Source organism: Chaetodon auriga, chromosome 12 (genome assembly GCF_051107435.1).
Source record: "Chaetodon auriga isolate fChaAug3 chromosome 12, fChaAug3.hap1, whole genome shotgun sequence".
NCBI classification, from domain to species: Eukaryota; Metazoa; Chordata; class Actinopteri; order Chaetodontiformes; family Chaetodontidae; genus Chaetodon; species Chaetodon auriga.
In genome coordinates this window covers 17,400,740-17,422,641 of record NC_135085.1, presented here as the reverse complement: position 1 = coordinate 17,422,641, position 21,902 = coordinate 17,400,740, and the positions used below count along the sequence as shown (strand labels likewise).

The 21,902-nt window shown below is 42.7% G+C and overlaps 1 protein-coding gene across 2 annotated transcripts in view; it reads left to right on the top strand.

Annotated features, from left to right (window-relative positions):
- The first annotated feature begins 681 nt into the window (after positions 1–681).
- The window catches only part of rock1 (Rho-associated, coiled-coil containing protein kinase 1), a 29,052-nt gene continuing 7,831 nt past the window's right edge, over positions 682–21,902 (top strand). For both annotated transcript variants that reach the window (XM_076744896.1, XM_076744895.1), the window contains exons 1-19: positions 682–1,547; positions 11,576–11,657; positions 13,803–13,903; positions 14,046–14,183; positions 14,373–14,548; positions 15,744–15,828; positions 15,963–16,107; positions 16,317–16,455; positions 16,704–16,795; positions 17,794–17,953; positions 18,141–18,216; positions 18,373–18,461; positions 18,830–18,878; positions 19,071–19,206; positions 19,656–19,747; positions 19,836–20,082; positions 20,620–20,726; positions 20,842–20,992; positions 21,738–21,898. In XM_076744896.1, coding sequence (XP_076601011.1) covers positions 1,455–1,547; positions 11,576–11,657; positions 13,803–13,903; positions 14,046–14,183; positions 14,373–14,548; positions 15,744–15,828; positions 15,963–16,107; positions 16,317–16,455; positions 16,704–16,795; positions 17,794–17,953; positions 18,141–18,216; positions 18,373–18,461; positions 18,830–18,878; positions 19,071–19,206; positions 19,656–19,747; positions 19,836–20,082; positions 20,620–20,726; positions 20,842–20,992; positions 21,738–21,898 — 2,319 coding nt within the window. In that variant the 5' untranslated portion in view covers positions 682–1,454. The remainder of the gene's footprint in view (positions 1,548–11,575; positions 11,658–13,802; positions 13,904–14,045; positions 14,184–14,372; positions 14,549–15,743; positions 15,829–15,962; positions 16,108–16,316; positions 16,456–16,703; positions 16,796–17,793; positions 17,954–18,140; positions 18,217–18,372; positions 18,462–18,829; positions 18,879–19,070; positions 19,207–19,655; positions 19,748–19,835; positions 20,083–20,619; positions 20,727–20,841; positions 20,993–21,737; positions 21,899–21,902) is intronic.

Genomic DNA, 21,902 nt, shown 5'->3' with positions numbered 1-21,902 from the left:
GAATAAAACAGAATAGAATATTTGATTTTGGTCCAGACCCACATCCACATGACTATTATTCTTACTCAACAGAAAGGTATAGGGGATTTAATTATGATCCAGACACAAGAGCATCTCTAGCCCATATGAACAATTTATTAATTACAGTATAGAATAGAATAGAATAGAATAGAATAGGTTATTTGAATATATTCTAGAACCAGTGTATGTAACCATACCAATGTTACATCACAGAATAGAATAGAATAGAATAGAATAGAATAGAATAGCACATTTGATGTTGGTCCAGAGCCAAGAGCATAAGAACTCCACATGACTAATTCCCATTACTCACCAGAAGGGTAAAAAGGATTTAGTTATGATCCAGAAATAAGAGTATTTCCAGCACATTTGACAGTTTATTAATTACAGAATAGAACAGGCCAAAAATGTTCTAGAACCAATATGTCACATCACATAGCTACAACAGTTAGAATCGAATCGAAAAGAATAGAACATTGAAACTTTGGGAAACCTTAAGAATGAATATTGATGATTCTTTTTTAATGTTTTCCTCCCCCTCTGACTGAAGCTTTTCAAACTGAAAAACTTGTTCAGCAGCAACATGTTGCCGTCGCTGTGCGTGAACTCTTTGAATGCGTCTCGGCAAGGCGCATGCGCAGTACTTGACATTTTGAAGTTGCTTCTCCGGGGTGTTTGAACAGGAAGGCGGACATGTTGGTCAGGCTGTGGGAGAAAATCGGGCATCGTCTGCTGTTTTTTTTCCGAAAACGAACACACAGTAAAACCCCGTTTATATGTCTTCGAAGTGAGAGTTGAGGGCGTTTGGACGGGAAACGGTCGTCAGTCAGTGACAGTGCACGGGAAGCAGCGGAAGGACTGCCGTTAAACGTTGTATCGACTCGGCGTTTAAAGTGATCGAAATTTGGAAGAAGCAGAAGTTTTTTTTCCCACCACTTCTACTTTTGAGCTGTCATATTCTATTGTCGTTTTCTGCAAGGGCCTGGCACAGCGATGGGAACGGGCCTGGACTAACCTTCCCACAAAGTGCGCTTTTCAAATAGACATTACTTTCAAGTTTTAATTGCCTTTTGTTTGGATGCACCAACATTTTAAGCCCTTATCCTCAGTGGCATCCTGCGGAGGCTGACTAATCTGTCGCCGCATTTATCTTTTGCCACTGAAGTTGTTGGCCACTCGTACTGGGAAACATCTTACGACTCTGAAAATGTGGCTTTTGTACATTCAACGCAACCTTAAACGTTTCATTGTTTGTGAAGACTCGAGGAGAACGATGTATTTTCTTTGAAGTGCGGCGTAAAGTTCACACGAAGAAAGGAACATTTGGCTAGCTAGCTACAGCTGGCTGCTAAAGCTAGCTAGCCAGCACTCTGCCTCGCCAGTGAGCTGTTTTTGTTCATAACCCAACATCGGGACTGAGTTTAACAGCAAAAATGACTGCTCGGGAAAGTATGGAGGCTCGATTTGAAAAAATCGATGCCATGTTGAAGGACCCAAAGTCAGAAATAAACACGGATTGTCTTCTGGTAAGTTTGTAGCTTGCTAGCTGGCTAGGCAGCTAACGAGTCAACCGTTTGGGGTCAGGCTACTCCTTGGAGCAGAAATTCTTTCCGAGACCAACAAGTCGTCTTAATTGTCACTGAAGGAATGTGCTGATTTTGACGCCGACAGGCCTCTTTGTCTCATACACTTGATCAAGTTCAAACACCTGTGTGCCTGATAGTATATGTATTAACGATTTGCGAATAGCAAACAATAAGCTGTCTGAAAGTCTTGTATTCTGTAGTCAAACACTGTGTAAACCCGCAGCCAAAAACAACGAAACTGTCATTTCGAGCAGTTGCATTGATGTTTATCGGTAATGGTGCTGTCAGTGCTCGATAACCAAGCTTCAATAGAGGAGTTTAACTAATTAGAAAGCAGTGGTAACTGAAATAGGCTGACAGATGGCAAGCGTGATTCTGCTCTCCACAATGCAGACGCACGTTTTGAGATAATGTTTAATTAGGCCAGTGCAACCAGTACGTGCTGTTAAATCTGGATTGATTTCTGTCCACCCACCTCAAACTGATACTGGTCGTGATGTCACTAGTGTCCTCTTTTAGATCATTAGGAAGTGGGTGGTTAGGTGTGCTGTTCTGTTTAGATTTACTTATCTAGGCTTCATTTTGAAGTGATAGGCTGCCTGCAAGCCTGTTGAAACCTGCAGGCCTCCAGCTGCATCGGTACACCTGTTGGCTGCCTGCTTCCTGTCTATGGGGGGACAAGTCATGAAGTGACTCTCATATCTGAGGAAAGGAGGCGGCTGCTGCCACGTGCAAAACCCTAAAGCAACACCTTCACGGGTTTTTATTACATGCGGCAATCCCAGGAACTGACTCACCGTGGAGTGGATGCCAAGGGGATGTTGTGTCAAATGTTTGTTGATATCAGAAGCCTTTTCGGTTTGGGTGACAGTGGCACTCAGTGTTTTCACAAGGATTTGGCTGTTTTGTGACTCAGATGTATCGTACGATGAAACCTAAATTCATGTGGGTAATTGGATGGAACGTTTTGACCTGAATTTCCAGGGACTGACCTTGGAACCTACATTTGTGTCTGCTGGCTGGTACGCCTGAGCTTTCGCCTAGGGTTCGCTGCTTTAATTAGCAAGGAAGGACTGGTGGTTCTGGATTCTTATATGAAGTAGTTTCATTGTTAATCAGTTGGGTAGTAGTTTCAGTGTAACCCAACTGTGTGTTATGCACATACAAACATAGTCTTTGATTAATGATTATATGATATGGGATGTATTAGCAGGCAGACAGACTTGCCAAGCAAAAGAACATCAGGGTAGCTGTTTTGGGAAGGGGCCCTGTCCTTAAACCCTACCCACACACCCAGCGCGGAGTGTTTGTGCATAGCTGTCTTTTGAAAAGAAAACTTGCTTAGTCTCTATCACCTCCCATCCTGTTACAGAAAGAGGCAATTAAACTCACCTAAAAGTGCACACACTCTGCATTTTTAATGGCAAAAAGCTGTGGGGACTGTTCCTGCTGGCAGCCACACACACAGGGGTGTTGTTCCTTCTCTTTCCCCTTTCTGCAATCTCGCCTGATCAATGAATGGAGGCCTTTTGCTGAGGCTCTCTGCCACCATGCAACTCCACCCACAGCTTAATAAAATTCCATGCTAATCAAATAACCTCTTGTCTTTGACTGGCCTGGAGTTCCCTGTGTGTCCCAAAGCCATTCTGCACGTCTGGAGAGAGTTGAGAGCAGGCAGGCAGCTCTGAGGTAGCTGGGTGTGGGCTCTGCTCTCTACCCATAAACCAAAATTATGTGGACTGAAGACTCATGTTTCTGAATGCCGTGAATCAGGACATTTAACTCATAAAGCAGCCAACATGCTTGGCTATGAGTAATAGCTTCCATCAGAATGCACAATGCAGGCCTTTTACTGGCCATGTTTCTGTACCTGAGTCTTCAGCTGGCATTGCTTCCTGCCTGAGGCCATAGCCCTGTTGGGGTTATTCATTTTCTCCCATAGAAACCTGGTCTTGGTCTTTGTTGTGTGATGGTGACATTTGGCCTGCACCTTACCACTTAGCCCTGGGCTGGCCTATTGAGCACAGTATTCCAACCCTGTTACCCTTATCTTCACCCCCTAAATAAATCCTGCTAGGAGAGAAGAGCGCCTTATCTGGATGGGCCGCCCCCTCCCCAATCATTGTGCTCTAGACATGCCTCTAAGAGCCAATCTGAACAGACAGAATTCCTGACATTGACATGTGAAAGCTCACTGACACTAAGGGTGTGAACATTGCCCATATATGCTTTTTTGTCTGCAACAGTCAACATCTTGCATCAAATCCTTATATTGAATCATGTGTCTGGATTGAACATGCTCACCTTGGTTGAAGTCTGTGCGAGTTAGCATGGAGGAAATGGTGTGCTCGTCAGTTTACGAAAATACTGAATAGAAATTCCGAGTAGCTTTTTCACTTCAGTGGTAGTCTGTTCATCGTTTTTTGCTAAATTTGAACGACTGAGTAAGTTGATATGTTGGAACTTGTTTTGCAGGGACGTTGCCTCTGTTTGAGATATATAAAGGCCTCCTTGCACAGCCTTTGTTCTTACTTTAACACTTGGTGTGCATTAGCGTCTGTGTTTTGATCCCTCTTTCATCTGTTATTTGGACTCTAAATCTGTAATAAGAGTAATTACAGGAAACGGCAAGGCTAGTAAACCCTATTTGTAGACAGCGATTGACTGTGTGAATGCTGCATGTACATGTCAGGTTGGATGCTGTTATATCTACGTGAGTTAGGCTATTATTAAGACTTATTAGGTAGGTTGTAGCTATGAGCTAATTTACAGCTGAAGAAACAATTGCTTTATAAATGAATGGGTTAAAATCACATTTGCAGCTTAACACCTCTCAGTATTTGCCACTCAAATTAGATTTAGCCCTACAACAATATCTATATTGGCTAATTGAAAATTATGTCATCATAAGTAGTCAAGGATGCTGTGTCGGAAAGAAGCTATGGAATAACAATTGCTAGTCTAAAACTTTTTTACTTTTGTGAACATTGTTTTGCAAGCTAAATTCAGCCCAGTTCTCAGAGTTTAGGTATTTAAAGGAAGCTTATCATACAGCAACACCAGGGTCTACTGAAAGCTGGCTGTGAAGGACTTTTTTACAGGCAGAGAGACAGCTCTAACTTTCTAAATGAGAGTTATGAGAATTGTATTTTTTATTTTGCTGGGATGCTTCCTGTTTGCCTTGCATTGTCATTCTGCTAAGGCCCAGCTTCAGTAACAGCCAGCGTAAAGTCAGTGCAGAGTTCCTGCCCTTGTTCTAACAACCGTTGCCTTTAATGACTTGCAGTGTTTTGACCTGATAATGCAGCTGTAGTCTGTGTTTGGTTCAAAACGCAGAGACAGAAGGAAAGGATTGTCAGTCAAGAATACTGTATTTACACTACATGACATTTTTACTGGGTGACCCTGAAAGTTTTTTCTTGACTTATAACCCAAAGATTTAATAGAATCAAATCATATGACTTTTGAATCAAATCATTTGACCTCATGTTTGTAATTTTGTAATGGCCTGTTATCATTATTTGAAGGACCATTCTGAGGGTTTTCTTTGTTTGTTTCTGTGAAATTGCGTACTGCATATCATTTGATTAAATGTAACAATAGCTGTGAGCATTTATTAACGCATGCTTTAAGATTCCAGGCAGCCATTGTATTCAGGTTATGCCAGTGCAGTTCAGTCATGTGCCTCTGCCTTGTTTTGTCATTGACATATTAATTCAAAAGAGTGTGCAGAACATACCGTACCATACTTCATCACATCTGATTATTTTCTTCTTTTATTTGGAACTTTCATACAGACAAAAACAACTGCTTCACATGAGACTAGGACAAGGTCATGCCCGCCCTGAATATACCGCAGAGACACTAAAGCAATTTGCTCAGGAACCCCCGACAGTGTCCACAGAATCAGGACTGGACATTGTCCAGAGTTGCCCTTTCACACTTGTAGAACATTTGTCCATGTCAGATGCCTTCTCACTTGTCAGAAGTACTCTGTTTGGTTTAGGTGAGTGATGGCGCCTGGGGTAGAGCGTGCGGGAGAAGAACTCATCTGTAATGATGCCTGTTTTTGTGTTGATATCAATTCTACATGTATTTGGACATATCCACAATGTCAGTGAAAGAGTGGAAAGCAATAGACGTGTAGAAAAGAGTTCAAAGCAGCTGCAGTCCATGCAGTGGCATCAGCACTGAGCCAGATATGTAATATTAGTGTGACATGATTTTTCTTCTTTATGTTTTTCTAAAGTCTCGATGTGGTGGGTTACCTACTTCATTCGCTTATCAACAAAAGCACTTCAATAACCTTTTGTATGCTGTGGAAAATAGACAGCAGCTACATACTCTGCATGCAATTTGTAGTTAATAAGCTAGAATAAAACTACTAGTTTGGTCCTTTAATGATAAATCTGTATTTGTTGCGACGGTTATAGTCAGCATTTGATCCATCCCTATTGTCAGAAAGGTTTGGGGCTGTCAGTTGTAAACTGCTCTCCTCAGCTATTCAGCTATGGGAACAACAATTGGCTGAGCTATTTGTAGCGCTGCATTCCCTCAACTGACTGATGCAGGAATGCATACTCAAATGATCTAGTCTTTTAATAATGGAACGCTTTGGCGTTTGATTCACCCACTGAACTTAACATCCTCCTGCTTTTCTATCATGTTGTTTCTTCAGGGCTGCAGGCTCAGTTAGTTTGTCACACTTGCAAAGGAGACTGCGACCCCTGGCCAGTAAAGATGGTCAAAGTGAACTCAGTTGAGGCGTAACTGTAAGCAAGCGACTGCATATGTCTGGATATGTTTCCAAAACTATTAGAATTTCACGTTTGGATGTGAGTAAGAGTTTAAGTAGTTGCATGATATGTGTGTATTTACATTTCCATAGTCACACCTTAGTCTGAGAAAAACACGTTACAATTGTACCGGTTCTCCCATGAAACCACTGTCCCCGAGCGCTCCATAACAACTGCTTTCTGTATGAAGTTTGAGCAGCAACACGTGTAGGTTAATTCAGAGGATTACTGCTACCTCTGAATGTGGATTGTAATGTGGAGTCATTGTATTTCGGCAACTGGCCATGTTTTGTTGCTGTTGAACTCTCATCTGCTGGATTTTAAGGTGTATGGGATTTGTTCTGCTATGGCCAAATGTTGTGTCTCGCAATGTTAAGGAAAGTTAAAAATAGTTCATGTATTCACCTTGTGATTTGGATCCTCTCCAAAGTTTAATGTGTTCATCCTTGGCCCGTGCTACACCCTTCCTCTAAGTTTCATGAAAATTGGGTCAGTGTTTTTTCTGTAATCCATCTGACAATCAGACAAACGAACCAAAGAGAAAAGATAACCTCCTCTGCTGAGGTAATAAGGTAGTTATTTTTTGTGGGTGAGGTCACAAATCCTGGCCAGAGCAGGCAGGACAGCAGAGTTTTTCTTGAGAATCCAAAGCTCGGTCAGTGGAAACTCGTGAGTGCTCTCCACTGTTGGAATAACTCAATTATATTTTGACATGAAAGCATTTGTGACAGTGATTCTCGCTCACTGGGACCTCATAAGGAAATGGAATGCCCCTGTTTTGCCACCCCTGGGTTCACTGTCACTGCCATTTATCCAGTAGAGTTGTTAAGATATGCAGTCTTTCTAGGTAAGTGGGATTTCCTGTCAGTAGATATTATGTACAGTAGGAGTGTGCAGAAGGAGTTTGAACCAAGTGTTTCAAATGGGAAATCTCTCAGTGGTGGATTTCAAAGTATACCAAAAGCAGATGGATTAGATTTCCATTTCTATCTGACTGCCTGTACCTGAAAGGTAGCCCTGGGGAAGCAGTGTGGTATTTTGTGCTTTGAACAGCTCCTTTTGTTTTGTATGATCACATTTGTGTTTACTCTGCCACAGCTTGCAATGGAACTGCCTTTATTTGCATGGCAAACTGAATGGCTGCACAAACTCTCACATGTGGAAAGCATATTGTCTTGAAGAGGTGGCAGAAAAGGAAGTGAGAAGTAGGGCTCGACTCAGGCCAGTCCACATGCCTTGTGCTGGCATGCAGAAAGGGATGATGTGGCTGAGTCTCCCATGGAAATTTTAACTCAGACTTTAATGTCTGGAAAAGAGCTTGTGTGTGCGTGTGTGTGTGTGTGGATTTCACTCCCCTGAAGCTTAAAGAAATAATTGCCATATGTAATGTCAACCACCAGCTTGTACGTTTTGTAGAACTATACATTTTTTAACATAATTACCACGTTTCATTAATAGGGCGATGAGATGTTTTTTCACGTTATTATTTAGTAGTCCCGGGGATGTGTTGCCCTCTGACTGAAGCAGCATCAGCAGAAATAGGATAACATGGAGTCCTGCAAGCTCTTGGTTTGTTTTCCCAGCAATTTTTTTTTCTCTCTCTCTCTCTTTTTTTTTCCTCCCCCAAGAGTGCCACATAATGAAACATAGCCTGTTGACTGCTACCGCCCAGTGCTTGTAGTGAATAAAGGTATCTCAGAGGCTCAAGGGTAAATCCATATCCACTTAGAATTTGTTGTTGTATTACTATTTATCTGCATGACTGCAGAATTTCTTTTATTGTGAGCTATTTTTTGATCGATGACGTCTTTATCCTGCGGCAGACAGAAAGTACTGAGCCATTGGAAATTTCAGTGCTGTAAGAAGTGTGGTAGAAGTGCTTACCCAGGAACAGTTTCACCTCTTGAAATTAGTCTGAATTACTAGCTAAAAAAGAGCTTTGTCAGTGATCCCGGGCCATCAGCCTCATATTTGTTCGCGTCATCTGGAGCTGATTTTGGGCTGTGCCATGTTGATGCTACTGGCTGCTCCATCTGGCTCGGCGGCAGAGTGGTCTGATAGCTGAAGCCAGATAGTGACAAATGATGTTTGGTTGCTAACCCTCACCCTTGATGATTACAAGCTAGTTAGCAGAGGAGAGGTTATTTATTTTTCATATTTATATATTGAACCTGATGACCCTGCCTCTGTGTGTGTGTGTGTGTGTGTGTGTGTGTGTGTGTGTGTGTGTGTGTGTGTGTGCGTGTGTGTGTGTGTGTGCGCGCATGCGCATGCTCATGCACGCAGTGTTTTTACAAAATGCAGATATTATAGATGAAAATACCGATACACTGATGTGTGAGGCATTCAGGTACACCTCTGGGAGTTGGCCAGTATGACTATATACATCATATACTATGAGACTACACGTTTGTCTACAGGCACCATTTGTGTTGTGGTGATATCACTGAGGCAAATCACTGAGCGGGACTACACTGTGGCAGTAATGGATTTTTGTATGATTTTTCCATCAGCGGTATTAAATATGCTGGAATTGCCAAAAACAGACACTGTATTCATAAGTAGTTTCTCAGTTGGTTTTCCAGAAAATCTACAATAACAGTAGAGACGTCATTACAGACAGGATGGAGATAGAGGACGTAATCAGTATTACTCACTCCTAACATCTCTGTATCTCTGAATACAATTCTATGAAGACAGCTGACACCACTGCAGAGATGCAAATGCTGATATTCAAACCTTGAACAGTTGCGGCTCACACACCGGAGCAGAGCTACACACTCTTAGTGCTTCACCTTGCTACTTTAACATTAGACAGTTCCTTGCTTCTTTTTTTTTACCCTACAGTGTGATTTTTGTTTTTCCCTCCCCCTACTAAACCGGGTCCTTTTGTCACACTGGCGTTTCAGTAGAGCGCTCTTAGCATGGCTTGTGATGTCTTCCGATTTTTCTTTGTTTTTTCCTTCATTTGTTCTTCTGTTGGACTTGCCAGCCCCACATGCACCAGGCCGCCGCTCCCTCCTCCTTTCCGTCATACTGCAGTGTTAGGCAGTAGTGCTGATTGAAAATGAGGCTCACTCTGTGTCTATGTACTTGGGATGGAGTTTTTTTCCTCCCTTCCTTCACTTTTTGTTGAGAACTTGTTTGGCCACATACCTAAAATAGCTCTCTGACGTGTACAGTCCTGTTAAGGAATGTTACTGTGGCTGTCCAGAGTTCTCTGCGGCAGGAAGTTATGCAAACGTGCATTGCTGAGCACAGAGCCTTGTGATTAGGGTCCTGAAGGACTCGGTTCTTTAGCTCCCCCCCCCCCCAGTGCAAGCTGGCTGGATACTGTATGGCCAACAAGGCCCCTTTTCTCTCCCAGCCTATGGTCTGTCTTGTGTAAATTCTTCTTCCTGAAAGTTGACTGTAAGCTTTTTTTAAAAGCCGAGGAGATGATGGCTCTCAGCTCAGCCATGTGTGTTGATCACAACCTACCCTCTCATTAATTTCCCACATTCTGTCCCTGTGAATGTCTACGCTGCTTTTGTTCTTCCCACAGCCATTCTTCACCTCCCATTTTTCCTTCTCTCCTCCCATCTGCCTTTTTCCCTGCATCCACCCATCCCGTAGGGCGCTTGCTTTTATATGTCTCATGGGGGGGGGGCACGTCTCTGACCTCCACTGCGGAGTTACTTAAGAGGATTCCTCGCTTCGTCTGAGCTGCTGATTCACCATGTGTCATCATTGTTTTGCTCGGAGATGCGAAAAGAAATCTGTCACTATTTAACAGATCATTCATGATACAGGAAAGACAAGATTCTTGTGATGACAACGAGTTCAGAGATGATGTAGCTTATGTCAACAAGTGAAATAAAGTTGTTTACTTTAGATTAGATGAAATATTTATCTCTGACCTTTTGAAGAAAGAAAATGCAGGCTAGCTGACCTGTGGCAGAGTGTCTGAAGATGCTCAGTTTCAACATCTGGCTTGCACCCGCTAGAGGGAACGCATAACAGTATGTTGTGTTCAAGTGCTTGTGTGCCTGTCTTCTTTCAGCCATTGTGGATTATGGAAGATTAGATTAAATCCCGCCTGTAGTGCTTATGCTCCTGCCTATCCAGAGCCAATCTAGCCTGCACTGTATGTTTGCAGCGCTTGGAATTCCAATACTGTAGCTGTCACAGCATAATTAGAAATGGTTATTTATAATGGGTGTTTTATTTATTTTCACCGTCATTCCTAACCCCATTTACATAGCTAACAGTTGTCTTAAAAGAGATTCTCTCAAGGGTCAGGAACTGGTGTGGTGGGAGTAACTTCTGTCAGTTCAGTGGGTGTCGCAGACACAGTTTACCTCACTGTATTTTTACTGTTAGGCACCACCCTGTAGCCTCAGTCATCAAAAGGTGCTTTGTTTCCTCATTTGCTTTTATTAGAAACTTCGTGACCAGGGTTGGAAATTTTGGTCATCCAGCCAAACTCTACCCTGCCCTTGCGTTTTACATCATCCGTTTCTCATGTAAAGACATTGTAGCAAAGCATACTCCCTTTCACAACGTCCGTGTTTGCCTGCTGACCTCGAGGTTTTCCGGCAGAATGGCTCATAAACGTGTCTCTGGCCAGCAGCTGACTCGAGCCTCCAGATGTAACAACCTGTGTCAGAATGCGTATGCTCACATGAGCAGATGTGCGCTTTCATCTGTATGGCTATCACTAACATAACCTTGACAACAGTAAAACCAGACATGTAAAGCATGTGCATTTAAAGATGCACTGCATGAATTTTAAAGATTATTCTGCCAGCATTTAAAGGGGTTTACAATAATGATTTAGAACTGTCCATGGCGGGCAACATGCAAGACATGTTTTGAGGCTCCATTTAATACACAACTGCCCTTTGAGATCTTTCAGTGAATCTGTTCCTAATCGCTTTAAGAAACTGTGAATGTTTACAGTAGCACTGAAATCCGGATATTTGTAATAAGATAAAACCCTCGCAGACATTACTGTAATCCAGGCTGGAAGCTCATTTCTAGCTTTACTCAGAAGTCTGTTCAAAGGCGTTCTACAGACCAACAGCCTGACAGGACACTGTTTGCTTTTACATGTTGTCTGTAATGTGGTGGCAGTAGTAGACACTGCAGCTTTGTTTGCCTCCATGTTAACCCCTTGTCCTCTCCCCTCAGGATGGCTTGGACGCACTGGTGTATGACCTTGACTTTCCTGCCCTGAGGAAAAACAAGAGCATTGACAACTTCTTGAATAGATGTAAGTACGCTCACATCATGCTTTTTCCCCTCCTGTCCGCCTTTAACGTTGATCTGTCCATGTCTTTCACTTGGACCATTCGTGTTCGCAGACCCTGTTACATATGTGTATAAGCCTAGGCTCAGAAAAGAAGGCTGTTTTTGGGTCACCGCCTCTATGTAGGCTTGGACACAATAGGTGTCTGCTGCTTCGTGTCCCCAACAAAGGGGCTTTCATAAATGGCTGGTGACCCACATGATGCCTATCGTGATGGCTTCTCTTTTTCACAGTGCCCTCAGACTGGGGAACCCCCATAACTATATTTAGACAAAACATGACAAAATACCAATTGCAAGTTTGGTCGTGAGGCTCAATCTATCTTTCCTTAACAGATCTAATGTAACTACCCAATTTGTGGCATTTACATTTCCAGGAAATCATGTTACAGTGTTTACCCCAGAACCCAGCAATGTCAGAGGAGGGGGCAGGGCATCAGGGTTGTATTTTCATTTCCAGAATTACATATACATTACATGTAATTTAGCCAAAACACCTCTGACCAAACTTAACTAAATGGAAAATCCTTACTCTCACCACCTCCGTTATAACAGTGCATATTCTACCTCCCTTTGTGGCATCACTTTTCATTTTCCTTGGTTTCTCAAGGAATTTTTCTCTAGTAAATACACCTTGCAATGAAATCTATAGAGATCTGTAATTCATGTGCACTGTGCTCTCGTGATCGGGTAGTAACGTTTTTCATGGGGAAATGCTTGCCGCTCTGTATGCGCTGTGTACTGTATGCTGTGGAAGTGCACAGATTGTTGCATGTGGCCTTAAATCACTCGGTCTGCAACACAAATACAGTATACTGATGCATTTTCCAATAATCATGTTCAAAATCGATCCAGTTGTTGCTAAATTAGCAGGGACTGTCTGCCTTCATGAGACATGGCTTGGAGGAGATGTAAAAGGGTTAACGGTTCATTTCTCTCCATGTCGTGATTTCTCTTGAGTGCGGCTTTTAAACATTTTTATCAGTTTTAGGAAAACTAATACTCACTGTTTTATATTTGATAATCAATCCAAGCTACTGTAAACCCTTGGGCAAAAACTGCCATTAGACATCTCCTCAATTACTCTTGGTACAATACTTTTGTGTATAGCAGCCAAGTGTTGGAAATGCATTGATGGATATGGACTAATGGACTAGCTGTCTTGTGAAACACTGGTCCTCAGTAGCATGCATTGCCTGAAGGGCTCTTTACTCTGAATTCTCTCCTCCATGCATTGTGCTCTGCACCCCGATCACCTCAGCTGACTTCGTAACTCTGTGTATGCTGGGACCTACTGGGAATAATCCTCCTCCACCCCCACACACATGCAAATATAAACAGTATAGCTATGCAACAGCAACATAAAATCCTATTAGTACCTTTTTGTAAACATGGTTCATATGTCCCTTTGGTCCTCTGGGATTTTTCAAGCGAGGCTCATGCTCCCGGGAACCAGCGCGCAGAGTGGAAATGACTCACTCTTAAATGTTCTTATTCTAATAACTGTGGCCTTGCTTTTTATTTTTAGATCAATTGAACTCAGATGCCCCATGCACGCCTCTTTTCCATGCGTTCCCGTGCCAGTTGTGACCCATGTGAATTGAAAATTATCCCCCTAGTTCAACTATGACCAAATTTGGCTTAACAGTGAATACTATCTCCCCTAGGGGAGCTATTGTTGCTTACTGAGAGTTGGCCTCTTCCTGATGTAACAAACTTTCCCGAAACGGCATCCCCCAGCTGGACAGAGGCGCTGCCAGCTTTTTCTGCCCTGCTTGCCAACAGGCTGGATGTTCCTATGAAAGTCAGTCTCTGCTATATGTGGACATTACCGGACATCTAAGTGAAGTATATGAAAACTGGGTAGCAAAGAGCTGATCTTCTGTATAACATGCAACCACTAGAAACTGTATTTTCAAAACAAAAATCACAAAATAGAATCCACACTCTGCAAGTTCTCAGCCACCTTATGCTGTATTAATTTGAGGTCACTGATTTTTCCACCCATGCTGTGATGCTTCAATGCACAAGGTTAAGGATAAGACTCCTGTTAAAGCAATGCAGTAACTTTCTATTAACATCTGTCTTTGCTTGTTTTTTTTTTTTTCAGACAAGGAAACCATTAGTAAAATCCGTGATCTACGCATGAAAGCAGAGGACTATGAGGTGGTTAAAGTTATTGGGAGGGGAGCATTTGGAGAGGTGCAGTTGGTAAGAATGCTATTTTGTGTTCCTGTGGTATGAGTAACATAGTCAGTATTTTCTTTTTACTAGTCCAAAAATGCTACATTTCTAAGTTGGTGAGTACTCGAATTAGCTTAACTCAATTGTCACATCTTTGTCTTTTTTACAGGTAAGACACAGAGCCACAAGCAAGGTGTACGCCATGAAGCTGCTGAGCAAGTTTGAGATGATCAAGAGGTCGGACTCTGCTTTCTTTTGGGAGGAGAGGGACATCATGGCTTTTGCCAATAGCTCATGGGTGGTGCAGGTATGACGTGATCGAGAAAAAGCATCTAAAACCTTCTTAACCTAGTTACCATGTAGAGGTCACACACACAAACCCACCCTTATGTGTGTGAGGAATTAAGTTAGTAAGAGATTTGTTCACACTCGACTGCCTTTTTTCTTTTTTATTCATCGTTTGAACGAATCATTTCTTCTCTTTTTTTTCCCGCAGCTCTTTTTTGCATTCCAAGATGACCGCTACCTCTACATGGTGATGGAATACATGCCCGGTGGCGACTTGGTTAACTTGATGAGCAACTATGATGTCCCAGAGAAGTGGGCCCGCTTTTACACTGCTGAGGTGGTGCTGGCTCTGGACGGAATCCACGCCATGGGCTTCATTCACAGGTAAAACAAAGCTTCTGCCTTTTCTTACCTCTGCGAGGCCGTGCTCAAGGTTTTATACCCCGTTTGAAAGGTCCTCTGATACCTCGTCCAAAGCGAACGTGTAAAATCATTTATCTTTTATGGTTCATGACAACTGCAAGATACGCAGTAGGATCTAGAAGGTGTGGTGGCAACCTATGATCTCACGAGGCATTGTAATAAGAAGGAAGTAGCACAGGGTCAGAGGTACTGTTTTTAGCACAAATGCTTTTTACTTGTTGTGTTCTGGCTAGAGCTGCAACTAATGGTTATTTTCAGTCTCAATTAGCCAGTTACTTTCTCGACAAATCGTTGAGTTGTTTGTTCTAAACGAAAAATGTCCATCGGTGTTTTGCAAAGCCCAAAATGACATCCTGAAATGTTTTTTTTTCTGTTCACAAAGCGAAATATTCAGTTTATTTCATAGAGGACTGAAGAAACTAGAAAATATCCACATTTAAGAAGCTGGAATCAGAGAATTTAGCCATTGTTCCCTTAAAAAAATACTCAAACCAATTGATTGATTATCAAAATGGATTCACTGTTGCGGCTCTAGTTCTGAGGTGTCATGCTTTTAAATGAGTTATAGTTGCTGTCCTTGTCGTCTCATTTTGTGCTTTTTCAGCAATGATTTATGAGATTTACATTATCTGTTAGAGTTGTTTCTGCTCAGTTCCATGATGCAGGCTATATGTGTGTCATTTCTCCTGGAGTAGTCGGGTAATCAATCTCTGCGCTGGACAGCCCCACATTTGTATGATGTCAACGCCATGCGCAACAGTCCTGAAATAGTTTTTTTCCTTTTTAGAAAGTGGTTACTAATATTATTTTACACACTAAGCTCTGTGCACAGCTGAGATGGTGGAAAATTCTCACCATGACAGACAGTCGTGTTAAATAGTTCTCGCTGTGTTCCCATTAGCTTGCTGGAAGTTGCAGTGAAAGGAAATTTCAAGAAAACATAAATTCCGCTCTCTCAGCCTCCTTCATACCTCATTACATCTGACCTATCGCTGCAGAACAGTACAGCACCTTCAGACACTTCGTGATTTGGCGAGCTATTTTTTTCCAAATGGCACCTTCAAGCAGCTTTAACCTTTACCAGTTTTCTTGTTATGTGCTCGAGGAGGAAGTACTGTTTTGTGTGTTTGACATCACTTTATTTTTGCCTTCTCAGGGACGTGAAGCCTGATAACATGTTGCTAGACAAAGCAGGCCACTTAAAACTGGCAGACTTTGGAACCTGCATGAAAATGAACAAGGTATCCCATTCAGTTTCTGTCTGGTCTGTGAAAAACATTTCAGGCTTTTGACTCTTATTTTGAGGGATTCATTACTGCAATAAAACTGTTGCAGTTGTAATTTTTGAATGTTTTCGAATGTTTTCCTTCTTCAGGATGGTATGGTACGATGTGACACAGCAGTGGGAACTCCAGACTACATTTCGCCGGAGGTACTGAAATCTCAAGGAGGAGATGGCTATTATGGCAGAGAGTGCGACTGGTGGTCCGTGGGAGTGTTCCTGTACGAAATGCTAGTTGGTGAGTACTTATTGAAAACGTCAACTGGTTGAGTTTAACGTTACGCAACAAAAACCAGGGATCGTTTTTACCTTTCTCTCCAGTCTAAAACACCAAAATGAGTTTGTGAACCTTCCCTGTATAGATTTTTTCATGTTCAGTGTTTGTTTCACACATTAGAACATTTCAGTAACCCGAGGCTCTTGTTCTTGTCTTGTGTTGTGCACCAGGCGACACTCCTTTCTATGCAGACTCGCTGGTGGGGACCTACAGCAAAATTATGAACCACAAGAATGCCCTGACCTTCCCTGATGACAGCGACATCTCCAATGACGCCAAGAATCTCATCTGTGCTTTCCTGACTGACAGGTTAGATAGTGGCAGACTAAGCGCTGGATTTTTGAAGAGGGCTCTTATCGTAAGACCCCTTCCTTGTTTGGGCACAGATTGTTTTGCAGCTTCAAGGACCCTCAGTGGAAAGAATCTTGATTGAAATGTACACAGTGAAGATGTGCCTCTTAAGACCTTCTTCTGTTCTGAAAGCATTTTAAAAATCACGTGCATAATAGTTGACATTTCAAGGATCAAACTAAGCATGGCCTAACTGACCCCCACAGGGAAGTTCGACTCGGCCGCAACGGTGTCGACGAGATCAAGAGGCATCCTTTCTTCAAGAATGACCAGTGGACGTGGGAGAACATCAGAGAGAGTAAGAACATTTTCACCGTTGAGATTTCTGATTACGTGCACGCCTTTTCATTTGGCAGGCTGCACACTGTTACCGCAGTCATGCAGCCCAGCGAGCATGTTTTCCATTTGACCTACTGCAGACAGTTGCAGGAAATTCTTGTAGACGAGCCATTCATTCAGTATCCTCTCCAAGGCCGAACGTGATTCCTGCTCCTATAGGCGTAATTGGCAGCACATCGGTTTTTGAGGCCATCAGCGTGGAGGCAGCCCATCGCAAATGTTAATGCGCCGGGATTGACAATGGAGCAACGAGAGATTAGAAATGTACGGCTAAATCCAGGAGCTACAGTCAGTTCTTTAGTGGCTTTATATTTAATACTTGACTAGGCTGAAGTCAGCACTTTGCTGTTGACCACCCCTGTCGTTCCGCTGGCTGACCGGCTCTGCGAGCTGGCTGGGTTCCCTTGTTTTAAAGGGGATTTCAAAAGAGATCCGTGATCCAGAAAAACTGTGTGCAGAGAAAACTGGAACACTTTCTGTGTCACTTATCTATCTGGAAGGCAGCCTACCTCAAAATAGTGCTATGGCTGACGATAAAAAGAAAATATTTCTTGAAAATAATTTAGAAAGCAGAAGAGAAAAATAATGTGATTTTGGTTAACTTACCAGTTTCAAGGCCTAATATGAGCATATAGTTACAGATATATTCGCACATGTGATTCACGATAAAGCATGAACATGTTGATCAACAGATCTAAATCAAAGTTTGGGCTTATTTTGCGGCTGTGTTTACTTATGTAACACCATAAACACCCAATGTATGCTTTCTCTGGTGTCCGTCCATGTATTCAACGACGTTCCAATTATTTCGGCAGTGTGTTTCGAAACCTGTGTTTTGATTTTTGCTTGCACTACAGACTGTGCCTTTAACGCGTAGTCAACATCTGATACCCGATGAGCCCTGGTTGCCCACGTTATCATCACTGAATCTTCCATCTTTGTATGTGTCCTGTGCAGCGGCGGCCCCAGTAGTGCCTGAACTGAGCAGTGACGTTGACACCAGTAACTTTGACGACATCGAGGAGGATCGGGGGGAGGAGGAGACCTTCCCCATACCAAAGGCCTTTGTGGGCAACCAGCTCCCCTTTGTGGGCTTCACTTACTACAGCAATCAGCAGTAAGTGTGCCAGATTTCCACTCATAATCAATCTGCTCTCATTGTAACATTGAATTGTTCACATATTAACACATATATGAAAATGTATGAAGCAACAATGGTAGTTGTTAGCCTTCACTTTGATAAGAGGTTTTAATATAACCACTGTGCTTACATATCAATAATAAAACATGTGTTCTGTTTCCAGCCTTTTGCGCAGGTCCAGCGCCGCCACCAAGACCAGTGACAAACGTAGCAGCTCCACAAAAGAAGACAAGAGTCATGTGAGTAGGCGGCTGCAGTTTTGAAGAAGAGCACAGCTGAGATGCAGTATCTTATTTTTTTTCCTTTCTGACTTCACATTCCCTTAATGCAGGAATCTACAACCTCTGTCTGTGTCTCAGAAGATCTAAGAGTGTTAAATGTTTGTTTCTATTTAGCTGGAGAACCTGCAGAAAAGGATCTACCAGCTAGAGGAGCAACTCCACAGTGAGATGCAGCTGAAGGATGAGTTGGAGCAGAAGTGCAGGTATGAAATGGGACTTTAATTCTTACACAAAAAGATAACCCTTGATATGATCAAAGTACAGACATGATGCACGTTCTTTGGCTGCAAAACAGATACTAGCCTTATGTTTTATTCCCCAAAAAAAAAAAAGTCTTTTTATGGCTTCTAGTTTATTTGTGATCACTGTAAATATTAACAGGACCACAGACAAGTTATTATAAAGTGGCACCGGTGTGTTCTCTGCCCTGTGGTTGCATGTGCATCGTTGATAGTTTCTAAAGATTAAATTGGACTTTTGTACACAGAAATGTACATGAGATTTTTATTTAACTTCACCCGATTTTTGTAAGAGTCATTCAAAGAAGTTTCTCAAATTCTTCTCTCCTCAGGACATCAAACACCAAGATCGACAAGATCATGAAAGAACTGGATGAAGAGGTTAAATACTGACACTTTTCTTTCTCTCTACATTCCTCTAATGGACAAATGATAAATTCACAATGTTTGTTGCTTTGATTGCAAACATAGCCATAAACAGAAACATCATGTACAGGTTTGTTTTGATAATACCTTAAGAAAAAATAGTTCCATCCTGCCACATCACAGCTGCTCTGTTGTTCCTTGCCACAGGCAAACCTGAGAAAGACTGCAGAGGCCAGCGTGTCTCTGCTGGAGAAGGACAAGATCATGCTGCAGCACAGATTCACCGAGTACCAAAGAAAAGCCGACCAGGAGGCAGAGAAGAGACGCAATTTGGAGAATGAGGGTAAATATAATGAGGTGCTGCTGACTTATGATTCAGACACGTTGCAATCAAAGTGTAATTTCAGAGTGAAGAGGGGGTGCAGTCAGTATTTGAAGTATTTTTGTAGCATTTTAATGCACTTGTCCTCTCAGTATCATTGGGTCTGGGTCAGACACATGCCCCAGATGGATTATCTGGTATCCTGGTGTGACCTTCTTCTTGCTCACTGCTAACTACAGCTAGAGTTAAGTGTTAAACCATCCACATGTCTCTGTGACTTCCCATTGATGTGCAACAGAAGACGGCACTAAGTGGATTGATGAGCAATAAGCTCTTAGAATTGAACACTTTATATCCTCTACCTGTAATTTAACGTGATTTTAATCAGGAAATTGGGGTTGTGTTTGGGGTAGAAACAGGAGTGGAAATGAAGCCTCGTCTAATTCATTTCCCATCTGTTTTTTTTCTAGTGTCAACTTTAAAGGAGCAGGTTGAAGATATGAGGAAGATCAGCCAGAACTCTCAGGCCACAAATGACAAGATTGTCCAGCTGCAGAATCAGGTATACATGAGAGACACACACACACACACACACACACAGTCTGGACAGAAAAGAGGACAATCCGTTGTAATTTCTTTTTCACTGACAGCTGGAAGAGGCCAATGACCTCCTGCGCGCAGAGTCGGACACAGCAGCGAGGCTGCGGAAGAGCCACACGGAGATGGCCAAGTCAATGAGCCAGCTGGAGAGCTTGAACCGCGAGCTTCAGGAGAGGAGCCGCGCAGTGGACGGAGAGAAGGCCCAGCTGGAGAAGGAGCTCCTGCTTCTTCAGAGCACCCTGGACTCGGAGAGGAGGAACTACAGCCAGGGCTCTGAGGAGATCAGGGAGCTGCAAGGTGAGCCACAAACCATGACACTGACACAACACTACAATCCATAAGAGCATGAGCAAATCACAGTTTGCCATGTTTGTATATATTTTTTAATCTGGTTTGATGTTTATCACATCAAAAGAGAGGGCAGAATTTCAATATATTAAACTTCTCTGTGTGGTTCCAAATAACTCTTAAAGACTAGTAATCTCATTCTCATTCAGACATTTGAGACAGCTGCAGAAAATCCATGTAACAGAAGCCATCCCTCACTCTCCTGCCGGTGTCAGACATGCCCAAACACCGACAACACACCACAGCAGTCAAATGAGTCTCTGATTTATCTGTCAGCCAGTTATCTTTTAATACAAACGAGCTCATGAAAGTCAGAGAATGAGCGGGGAAGGAAGGGAGTGTGATGGAGCGACGCTGAAGTCATTTTCTGAAAGTCAAACAAGTGTTAGATGCTGAAAATTCTGAGTGGCAGTGAGGAATGAAAATACCAGCTTCAGATCATAAACACCGTGATGGTGACTGTTTGTCTTTATCGTCCGTTCTCAGCGAGGATGGCAGGGCTGCAAGAGGACAACAAAAGCTTGAAGCTCAGCGTCTCCAAGGTGGAGGGAGAACGCAAACAGGCCCAGGAGAGGAGCAATAACCTGGAGAAGGTATACACAACCAGTCCTAGTTCTAGCAGCAGCAGTAGTGCATATATGTAAGTGCTTCCACCCTGTTGAATTTTAGGACTTGCTTGCTTCATGTCTCGTTACTCCTCTTCAATAGGAAAAGAACAACCTGGAGATAGACCTGAACTACAAACTGAAGACGTTGCAGCAGCGTCTGGAGCAAGAACAAACTGAGCACAGGGTGACGCGGGCACAGCTCACTGACAAATATGAGTCTATTGAAGAAGCCAAATCAGCTGCCATGAATGGTATGCCAGTCCTATGTCAGAGCATGCCCTCCTTCACAGTTTTTCACTGCTTTTTCTATTTGCTTCTATTTTTCCTACATGAATGTCTGCCCCTTCATTTTTATTGCTTCTCCACCCTTATTTCATTCAACTCCTTTCGGACCCCATCCTCCTCTCCCTGTTTCATCTTTCTTGTCTCCCATCTGATCATACTCACCTTAAGGGGATGTTTTGGATGAGAGGAATTCAAGGAGTGCAAGCCAGTCAGCATGTCAGGACATTGTCTCATTGCATATTAAGGCTGGACTCTGAGGCGGTTTTTGCAATAGTATAAGCATCTGTCAAGGTGATTTTCTTGGCTTTCACCTAGTACATGCTGGAATAGACTCCAGCCTGTCTGCGGCAAGGCTCGTCATCGTCCATGTTTCATCAAGAAGTCCAGATTTTTGTTTTTAAAAGGATTGAAATCTTGTTTTTCATCTGAATTTTATGCCCCCTTTCATTCACATGTAGTTGTGTTTCCAGCTCCAAGAACACACTGTTCATAGTAGTATACAGAAAGAGATCCCCTCCAAACACATACAATGTCCCTGTACTGTAGGAAGAGACAGTGGAAGAATAATAATGGAAGGGAAGTGTCAGAATTAGTACGTATCGGACAGACAGATTGTTCGCTGTGAATTCAGGGTTAACAAGTGACCAGCACATTGAAATGATCAGGAGTTAAAAAGGAATTGACTGTTCTTTTGTCACCATCCTGCTCCAGCTGTTCAGCAGAAGATGTCTGAGGAGAATGGAGCGCGGATGCGAGCAGAGAGTCGGGTAGTGGAGGTTGAGAAGCAGTGCTCAATGTTAGAGTTTGACCTCAAGCAGTCTGTGCAGAAGATGGAGCAGCTGATGAAGCAGAAAGAAAGGCTGGAAGATGAGGTAA